This window comes from Microtus oregoni, unplaced genomic scaffold (genome assembly GCF_018167655.1).
Source record: "Microtus oregoni isolate MIOR12 unplaced genomic scaffold, Mior012 000005F_ref0000423, whole genome shotgun sequence".
Classification (NCBI taxonomy): domain Eukaryota; kingdom Metazoa; phylum Chordata; class Mammalia; order Rodentia; family Cricetidae; genus Microtus; species Microtus oregoni.
In genome coordinates, this window is record NW_024543064.1 from 41,706,770 (window position 1) to 41,717,404 (window position 10,635).

Genomic DNA, 10,635 nt, shown 5'->3' on the forward strand with positions numbered 1-10,635 from the left:
GGAAGAGCCCCTCTTACCCATCAATGATATTCTCAGGTGGGTGCTTCTCATCACTTGAGGTAGCCAGAATCACTTCAGTCCCTTCAGTGCTCGAACAGAGATCAACCTTCCTCATCTCAAAGTGTTTAACCTGAAAATTTGATAAAAATACAGTAATAAAAAAGCAAACTCTTGACTCTCAACACAAGAGAAAGCAAGGCTGTAGCCTGGCACACAGTTTAACAACCAAGCTATTGGAAATGTGGGAGGAACTGCACGTGTTTGCGCTGCAAACTCTTGCCTTCTCCCGGGATGACCTATAGAACATGATCCCCACTTTTATACTCCACAAAATGTCTTTGACTGCTTTTAACTGACATCATTATTCTGCTTCTAAAATTAAAACCCTCAGTTATTATATAGAGATAGTTAACAACCTATGGTGACATAAATAATGGGTGATTTTTTTACTGTAGTTATCTAGCTGTATTTATGAAATTTTAAAATTTAGAGGATAAATACAGGTATTTTGTGAGTATTTGTACCCTTACCAATCCAAGTATCAAACAATATTTACTTTGGGGTTTTTGTTTTTGAAACTGGGTCACTCTGTAGTCCAGGCTGGCCTAGAACTTACAGTAATCTTCCCGCCTCAGCCTCCCAAGTGCTAGGATTATAGATGTGCTTCACCATGATTGGTTTATGGCTTGGGTTTTGTTTTTGATACAAGAGTTGCCTACCCAACTGTAACATGCACAAAAAAGGGACCGAATCATAAGGATATATTCAACAAAGCTTTGCAAAGCAAACACATCAGGGTAAGGAAGTATTAGAGCTTGTGAGAAGTCTTCCTCACCCCTTCCTGATTCTACCTCTCCCTCCTCCCTACAAAGAATAATGGTGCTGTTTCTAACACGGTGAATTAATTCTGTTTAAATTTCATGTAAGTGGAATCTTAGTCCAGGCTTGTCGGTGCCTGGCTTCTTTCCCTCGTTATGTTTATGAAGTTTATCAATGTCACATGTGGCACTGTTGAGTACAGTTAGGTACAGCTGCAGCACAGCCCCGGTGCAGGTCACCTGAGATGAAATCAAAGAAACAAGCCCTTGTGAAGTTTCACCGGAAACTGGTACTAGCTGAAAAGCAAAGGAAGGTTTCTTTGGTTTGGGGTACAGGAGAGACAAACCCAATGAAGGAGAAGTTACACTTACTACTTAGTTATTTGAAACCAGAAGTAAACTGAACATTTAAAATTGCCACGTGGTCTAACCCAGCAGAATTTATTTGTCTCTTCCCCAGCTCCCAAAGGAAAAGTGTGAAAGATGTCAACTCTCCCAGGGGAGACTACCTATTTACTCCACCTTCTGCTGAGATACTGCATCAAGTAAGATTAGAAGCAGCTCAATAGATGAATGTAGCACAAAATTCTAATTGTCCTTAATAATAAAAACTCAGAGTCAGATACAAGAGGGTGAAAGTTAAGGGCTCAGAGAAGCAAAGCAGCCAGCCACTAGAAAGTTCTTACTTCTACCAATGCTCAGAATAAAAGGGCGAGATCCCGTCTCCATGAATCTTCAGACTGAATGCTATCTCTATGAAACCTCAGACTGCATCTTTGAGCTCCCGTCTCCTTCCGCCTTATATTCCTTTCTCCACCCAGCCATATCACTCCTGTCTCCACCTCCCTAGTGCTAGGATTAAAGGCACAGTGATCCAAAGTTCTGGAATCACCTTTGTGTGAGCTCTGTTTCTCTTTGAGACTGGATCAATCTAGTGTAGCCTAGGGTGACCTTGAAACTCAGAGACCAGTCTACCTCTGCCTCCTGAGTGCTAGGATTAAAGGTGTGTGCCACCACTGCCTGGCCTCTATGGCTAACTAGTGGTTTAGCTCTGCACTCTGATGATCTTCAGGCCAGCTTTACTTGTTAGATTACAAACAAAATATCATTACAATGACTCAAGTGCTGGAGTTACCCATGTGCTGATTTATATTAGAATATACAAAAATAACTATATATAAATCTGTTAATTTAGAAAAAACACGGACAAAATGGATGAACAGAAAGTGAGTTTTGTTTTTTGTTTTTGTTTTTTTTTTGTTTTTGTTTTTCGAGACAGGGTTTCTCTGTGGTTTTGGAGCCTGTCCTGGCACTAGCTCTTGTAGACCAGGCTGGTCTCGAACTCACAGAGATCCGCCTGCCTCTGCCTCCCGAGTGCTGGGATTAAAGGCGTGCGCCACCACCGCCCGGCCAGAAAGTGAGTTTTACAAGACAAATGAAAACTCAAAAGAAACAACACAGAAATTCAGGAATTGAAAAATACAGTTATCTAAAGCTTTAAAAAAATTTTAAAAAATGCTAGCTAGGCTTAACATCAGATAGAATTTAGCATTAAGCAAAGATCAGTGAGACTGGCAAATGGCTCAGTCAGTAAAGGCGCTTCCAGCCACACTGATGTAGCTTTAATCCCAGAACACACAGTGGAAGGAGGAATCAGCTCTGCAAGTTGTCCTGACTTCCACGTGTGAATCATGGCATACACACGCACACCAATACACAATAAATAAATAGAAAAAAATAAAGATCAGTGAACATAAATATGGCTGAAGGTGCAATGTAATGGCAAAGTACTTGCCTAACAAAAAAGAGAGATACTTAGCAGTTAAAGCACTTGGTGCTTTTCCAGAGGATCCAAGTTTAGTTTCCAGCACCCACATGGCTTAGAGCTATCTCTACCTCCATCTCAGGGGATCTGACACTCTTTTCTGGTCTCCACAAGCACTCACACACATACGGCATACACACAGAAACACAGACATAAATAAAAATAAATCTTTAAAAAAACACACAAGTGAAGGGAGCTGGAGAGATGGATCAGTGGTTACCAGCACTTGTTGCTCTTGTAAAGGATTCAGGTTCAGTTCCCAGCCTAACTACCATTTGAACTTGGGTTCCAAACGGTCTGATGCCTTCTTCTGGCCTCTGAGGGCACTAAATGTATGTGGTGTACAGACATATATGCAAGCAAAACACCCATTCGCATAAAATAAAAATAAAATAACTTAAAAAAAACAAGTGAACAGAGCATCAGAATTATAAAATAAAATCAAACTAGTCTGAAATATGCACAATTGGAATTGGTATCTTAGAAGAATAAAGAATAATATAAGAAAAAATTATGAAGAAAATATGGCTAAAATTTTCATCAAATCTAAAATATAAACTCACAACTCTGAAATTCTGAACTTTAAGTTGAACAAACACATAGAAGATTCTACTTAGTCACATTAGTCAATAGCTGAAAAAACAAAAACAGTCAGAGCAAAAACCACAACACCACACCTCAGGAAACACCGACACCTCCAGAGGTGGGCTCTACAAATGGAGGCATTGTTAGACCAATCAAGACCAAACGGTAAATGGTTCTAGGCTATCTACATCTGTGAAAAAGAATAAAACACATGAGAGATGATAAATACACTGTTAACAGAATAGTTTAAAAACTTCTCAAAATGACTACTGACCTGGGCTGCAAGTGTGACTTAGTAATAGAGTACCTGCCTTATATACAAAAGGCCCGGGCCGATATCCCAGCATCAAAACAAGAACAATAGAAAAAACCCAAGTCTACTGAATGACCTAAAGGTAATAGCAACTGAAAGTAGGGATGATGCAGAAGCAGCTAATACAAGCCTGGTGGTGGCATACGCATATAATTCAAATACTCAGGAGGTGGAGGTAGGAAGGTCAGAAGCTCAAGTTTATCCTCAAGCTGAACACCAAGCTGGGCTATACAAGACATTTCCCAAAAATAAAAAAATAAAACAAAGCAAGAAGAAGGTAACGAAATTGTACTTACAGATCATGTTAGTAAATTTCTTAACACTGAACATGAGTAATACAATATTAATTCAAAATAGACTAGGGGGCTAAGGATGCAGCTCAGTGGTGGAGTACTGGCCTCACATGCACAAAGTCTTGGGTTAGATCTCAGCACTGAAAAACCAGAGACAGACAGACACACTAGGATGTTAAGGATGCATGTCATAATCCTAGGATTGTATAGTAATTAATAATGATAAAACCAACAAATAAATAAAGAAGGCTTCTCTGGTTTAGATGCTGGAAGTTTGGTCTCTAGTCTCTACTATAAATATATTGTATGGCGGTGGGACCTTTAAGAGATGAAATCTACTGGGAGGTGAACAGGTCACAATAGGTCTCCTGGAGGGATTATTAATGCTAGCCTCAGAGAGTAGGTTGGGTTTTATAGAAGTGGATTTATTTCTGTGAACAGGCCTGATCCCTCCCTGCTCTCCTCTTCCTCCTCACCTCTTGCCATGTGATCTCTCTCCCCCACCCTGCATGCTATGAGGTCATCACCCAAGCCAAACAGATGTTAGCAAGTTCTCTGCCCTCCAGAATGATGTGTTAAATAAACTTATTTTCTTTACAAATTACCCAGCTTCAAGTAATTTATTATAGAAATACAAAACAGGCTAAAAAAAAAAAGCCAACAGAGAAGATAAAAATAAAAATGCAATACCAGAAAAATACTTGACTATACTGAAAGAGGGCCAGAACACAGAGTTAAACAAAACACATTATTTCCCCACTTACCATTAGTATATTAAACATTAGATTAGGCTGAATTTAAAAATCAATCAAATAATACTTTCAAAAGACATCTCTAATTTAATAAAGGCACAGACTGAAAGCAAATGATAGAATATGGTATGCTTTGTTTTTATTCTTTCTTTCTTCTTAGACAGAGTCTTTTTAAGCAGTCTGAGCTGGCTTTAAACTTGCTATGTAGTACACACTGACCTTGCATGTTTGATCTTCTTGATTTATATGACAGGTATGCATTTTAATATTTAGCAAGGTTAAGTCTATTTAATATTTAAAATTTGTTTGGTACTATACTTTGAACCTTAATAGAAACAATTCCATTAAATGTATAGATTAAATTGGAGAGAATTAGCATGGTTCTATGAATATGTGTCACGGAGCTAGGATATATATGCATTTACTTAGGACTTTTTAAGTCATTAAAAAATTACAGTTTTATTAACATCTCTCTACCTCATCTTAGATTTTTTTAACTGTTGGTCACTATAGTTTCTACTGCTACTGTAAATGGGATCTTTATAAAAACAACACTAGACAGGTGGTGGTATCGCACGCCTTTAATCCCAGCACTTGGGAGACAGAGGCAGGTGGATCTCTGTGAATTTGAGGTCAGCCTGGTCTATAGAGAGAGTTTCAGGACAGCCAGGACTATTACACAGAGAAACTCTGTCTCATAAATACTCAAAATTTCTTATTCTTAGCCAAACAATGGGTATTTACCACATTTTAGCACTAAATGCCACATTCACTGATGTTTTATTAGATTGTTGTAAGAATTTTTTACTAGTTTGTTAAGCTTTTCTTTTAAATATGAATAAGCATTGCACTCTGTCAAATACATATTATTAAAATGGTGTTTTAAAAATGGTTTTTTTAAAAACCTATTTATGCATTTTTTTAGGTATGTACTCTGTTTGCATGTATGCCTGCATGTCAAAAGAGAACATCAGATCCCATTACAGATAGTTGTGAGCCACAATGGGGTTGCTGGGAACTGAACTGAACTCAGGACTTCTGGAAGAACAGCCAGACCTCCGTATGGCTTTTCTTTTCTTTATCTCTTTTATTTAGTGGGGGATGTTTCAAGACAGGGTTTCTCTGTATATCTCTGGTTGTCCTGGAACTCACTCTGTAGACCAGGCTGGCCTCGAACTCACAGAGATCCGCTTGACTCTGCCTCCCAAGTGCTGGGATTAAAGGCGTGCGGTACCACCGCCTGGCCCATATGGCTTTTCTTAAGGGATTAATGTGATAAATTAAGTAAAATGTTTCTAATGCTAAGTATTCTCAGGTCCCGTTCCCTGACCCAAAGTCTACACGTCCAAATTTATGTTTATCCAAAGATTTGCTACTTTCATATTTTAAACTTTTTTCCATTTAATCAGTTTTATAGCCCTAGAATTAAGGTGATATTTCGAAGGAAATAAGGAGCTGAAAGGTCTTTCTCTAGCTATTGGAACAATTTTATACAAAGTAGGGATTATTAGAGGATGGAGAAGCAGTTTAGTGGGAAAATACTTGCCTAACATATTGTCTAGGTTTGGTAACACACATACATACACACACACAAACAGGGGAGGGCAGTATTTGATCCATACCTGGGTAAGTGTTTGTAGAGCCTGTTTTTGTTGTTGCCATTTGTTTGATAGAGACAAGTTCTCACTATGCTTGCAATGCTGGCATCAAATCTGTGATTCTCTGGCTGCAGCCTGCCTGCTGCTAGAATCACAGGTGTGTGCCTGTGTGACATCCAGAGCAGCTCTAGAGCAGTCTTTGCACTATTATCACAGGTGTGTGCCTGTGTGACATCCAGAGTAGCTCTAGAGCAGTCTTTCCACTATTATCACAGGTGTGTGCCTGTGTGACATCCAGAGCAGATCTAGAGCAGTCTTTGCACTATTATCACAGGTGTGTGCCTGTGTGACATCCAGAGCAGCTCTAGAGCAGTCTTTGCACTATTATCACAGGTGTGTGCCTGTGTGACATCCAGAGTAGCTCTAGAGCAGTCTTTCCACTATTATCACAGGTGTGTGCCTGTGTGACATCCAGAGCAGATCTAGAGCAGTCTTTGCACTATTATCATAGGTGTGTGCCTGTGTGACATCCAAAGCAGATCTAGAGCAGTCTTTGCACTATTATCACAGGTGTGTGCCTGTGTGACATCCAGAGCAGCTCTAGAGCAGTCTTTTCACTATTATCACAGGTGTGTGCCTGTGTAACATCCAGAGCAGATCTAGAGCAGTCTTTGCACTATTATCACAGGTGTGTGCCTGTGTGACATCCAGAGCAGCTCTAGAGCAGTCTTTGCACTATTATCACAGGTGTGTGCCTGTGTGACATCCAGAGCAGATCTAGAGCAGTCTTTCCACTATTATCACAGGTGTGTGCCTGTGTGACATCCAGAGCAGATCTAGAGCAGTCTTTCCACTCTTTCAAACTTTGATAGTTCAGCAACTTTTTATTACTTCAAATTTGATAGTTCTACTCAGGATTTTTACAACTTCTTGAATTAATTTTTATATTTTAAATATGTTTAAATAATTTTATTTATTATTAATGAGTGTGCATACATGACGTTTATGTGGGTGTGAGCTCTATGGTGCCTGTGAAAGTCAGGACAACTTTAAGACATTCTCTCCTTCTACCTTTATGTGAGTTGTGGGGTATTGAATGCAGATGGCCCAGGCTTATGTACCAAGCACTTTCCCAGCTGAGCCATCTTGTAGGCGTTATATTAATTACTGATAACTTTTAATTCATTTATTTTCAGTTTTTAGATTAGTATAAAGTTCACTTTCTATTATAGCTTATAAACCAGTATTAATAGTGCTGACAGCCGTGGTTAAACTGTGAAAGTCATGTTCTAACACTTCTGTGTGCATTTTTCTTGACCAAACTTACCATGACCTTCAAACTATTGATACCAGAGAACTAGTACTGGATTAATATTGCTAATCCTTACTATAAAGAGGAGAGAAATGGAGAATTCCTACATATATGTTGATGGACCTAGATATAAATTACAAACAAAATTCTTAATTTATTAAGAACTGAAAGTGTAGACACAAGTAAAATTGCAGGCAATAATAACAATAACCAGCAAGTTACACCAAAGTAGTTTTCTTTTATTTCTTAGAGTTCCTATCAATTAGGAACATGTTTGTTCTGAAAATTTTTAGATACTTTCAAGATACACTTTGGACCAGGAAAATATGGGCTGAATGACAGTACTTTCAACAATTATTTACAACTCTTTGAATAGCTATACTCGGAGAATAATTATTAGTAAAACAAAATAAACTTGTGGAAGATTTATATTATTATCCTATTTCACACTTCCTAAATTTAAAATTTATCTTTTACAGTGCTAGGAATTGAACCCAGCTACAGAGGAAGATCCTAAGGCCCCCCACCATGGGATTAAGTAAAGATATTTTAGATAACATCTTTGTTAATTAAGGATATAAAAAGCATGTTTATCAACCCTGCAAACAGCCCAAAGCTGAGATGTCACCTTATATGCTGAATGACAGAACTGACACTCAGAAGGAGACGGGGGAAGGACAGAGGTGTAGTTCAGTTGTACAGCAGGTGCTCGGCATGTTCATGACCCTGGGTTCCATGAGGAGGGGAGAACGATCCAGAAAAAGTTTCATTGGCACAAGGTCACGCTCATCCATTTACACGTCTGTGGCTGCTTTTGTATGGCGGAAATGAGTAGCTGTCAGACTATAAAGCCTAAAATATTGTTTGACCCTTTGGACCCTTGATCTAGCTGTATTAAAATTTAACTGGTTTGGTCCACAGCAAAATCAACACAAGACAACACTGTTCCAAAGGTAAAATTTTAAAATGCTATTTTAGATTATACTAAAAGTTAGGCTGGGGGTGTAGCTCAATGGGAAAGTGCCTGCCTGGCAAGCATGAGACCCCAAGTTTGATTTTCAGTGCCCCAACAAAACAAAACACAATTAAGAAGTTAAAGAGGCACTATATTCCATCAAATTCTTTGACCACCAACAAGCAAGGGGCCCACGTGTACTAAGTATCAAGGCACTATACCAGCAAAGATTAATACAATCTGTAACCGACATTTGGTTCTTGTCAAACTGATAATAGACACACAAACAGTAGCTGGGTGCTACCAGTGTGATTCACATCTAGACTACTGTGTCCAGTTCTAGCTAGAGCCTTTTAAGGGCATTATGAAATTCTATACTGTTTGGGGAAGAGAAAATGTTCAGAGCATGTCCCCCCACAAAAACAAATAAATGTAATAAAAAGGTAAAGGAACGAACGTCTTAAAAAGTTACAGTGCCCCGGGTAGGCATCTACCAAAGATGCACGTCCTCTGCCAGAGATGACACAATTGTGATGTGCTTTCTAATCCTACTTTTGCTAGATGAATTGACACGAATGTCTCAAAACAGGTAAATGCAGTATGTATATTTCACTTGGATAAAAACGGGTAAGGGAGAATCAGCACATTTAAGAAAGGGATGATGTCACCTATACTGGGAAGATGAAGGCTGGAGGATTGGAAGTGAGTATAAGGCGGTCCTGGGTTATAAGAGAGCTGTTCTCAAATAAATAAATAAGAGTTAACATTTGGGGAAGTGTTCTCACATTGATGTATATAGTAGATGAATGGGATACAGTGTGTACTCTTCAAGTGTTTTCTTGTCTTACCTCATTCTTAAATGATCTAAGACGTCGATGGAAAGAGCAAACAAGTGCTCTATCACATAATGTATTCCGTACCTCCTAAAACAATCAGTATCTGTTCTGTTAGACGAGAAAGAAAGGGGTAGAGATTGGGTTTCCACTAAGCTTTTGTTGCAATTAATGAGAAAGAGGTACACCAACCCTAAGTTAGCCCATAAAGCCAATTAGTAGACATGTTTCCATAGCTTCAAGATGCAGACATGTTTGAGGACATGCTTGATCTAAGGAAGCATGAATTCTCTTAGGGAACTCTCTATTTGTATAGGGTAGGCGCTAGGGTATCGTCTTTCTGTATTCTACAATCAGGGACGCCGGGTGTCTTATCCTTCACCAGGGCCATCTGTTTACTTCTCTTGTAAACAGCGTGACCATTTCTGGTACTTCTTTCAGAAAACCTCTGGGCCAAGCCCTGAGTTGATCTTGTTGGCCAGCGCCCTTAGCTCTGGTGCTCTTAAATTGGCACACCCCACATCCTTTCCTATACCATCCACTGGTAACTCTTGTGTAAATTTTAAAAACGGACATCCTCTGTCCCCCAGGGTGGCGGCCCAGACACAGTCCTCTCACCTCCTCCGCAAGCCCCAATCCCAAAGGATTTTAAATAGCCTAAATGCACCCATATAGTCTTTAAATATAATTTGTAACAGTTTGAGTTTGGACGATGCTGATGATGTCTTAAATTTAGGTATATTAACTGTGATTTGTGACTTTTCCTCCTTTTGAGGGGTCAAAGTATCATTTCAGGTCACTAAAAGGTTCTTGGGGAGGGGCCTAGGTCTCCAGGACAGAAAGGGGCCAGGCCCTCTCCTAGCAACGTCGCCGCCCTTCCCGCGGTCGCCTGCCGCGCATCCCCTCACAACCCCTCCATTCCCGTCTGCATCCCTCCGCCCGCGCCCGCCACGCCACCAGACTCCCACCTCTGCCGCGCCCGCCCAACGCGCAGCGCAGACCCGCACGCCTGGGCCTCGGGTAGCTCCGCGAAGGGACCGTCGGCTCGCGATGCCCGCCCGCCGCACAGCGCCCGGCTCCACCCCGCCCCCGCCTCGGCGGAGTTCCCAGGCGCGCGCCCGGCGCAGCCCCGCCCTGCCCCGCCCTGCCCCGCCCCCTCCCGGCACTGGACCCGCCCAGATGCGCCACCTCGCCGGCGCGCCTTTCCTCGGGACAACCCTTACCCGGCTCCGCGACGCCTCGGGGCCCCGCAGAAGTCTCAGGGGACACGCCCCCGCGCGGGCACGCACGCGCGCCGTCCAGCCCCGCCCCTTCCACCCTTTCCTCGCTACTACCCAGCTCGCTCGAAGCC

At 40.9% G+C, this 10,635-nt stretch overlaps 1 protein-coding gene across 3 annotated transcripts in view; it reads right to left on the minus strand.

Moving 5' to 3' along the window:
* Hspb11 (heat shock protein family B (small) member 11) overlaps positions 1-10,600 on the minus strand; it is a 29,459-nt gene extending 18,859 nt beyond the window's left edge. Inside the window, exons 1-2 of one of the 3 annotated variants that reach the window (XM_041652612.1) lie at positions 10,508-10,600; positions 18-130 (exon numbers count right to left, since the gene is read on the minus strand). In XM_041652612.1, the coding sequence (XP_041508546.1) occupies positions 18-115 (98 nt within the window). In that variant the 5' untranslated portion in view covers positions 116-130; positions 10,508-10,600. Of the gene's footprint in view, positions 1-17; positions 131-9,299; positions 9,392-10,252; positions 10,366-10,507 lie in introns of those variants that run through there. The other 2 variants (XM_041652611.1, XM_041652613.1) reach the window with 2 other exon arrangements.
* Positions 10,601-10,635: the final 35 nt, after the last annotated feature.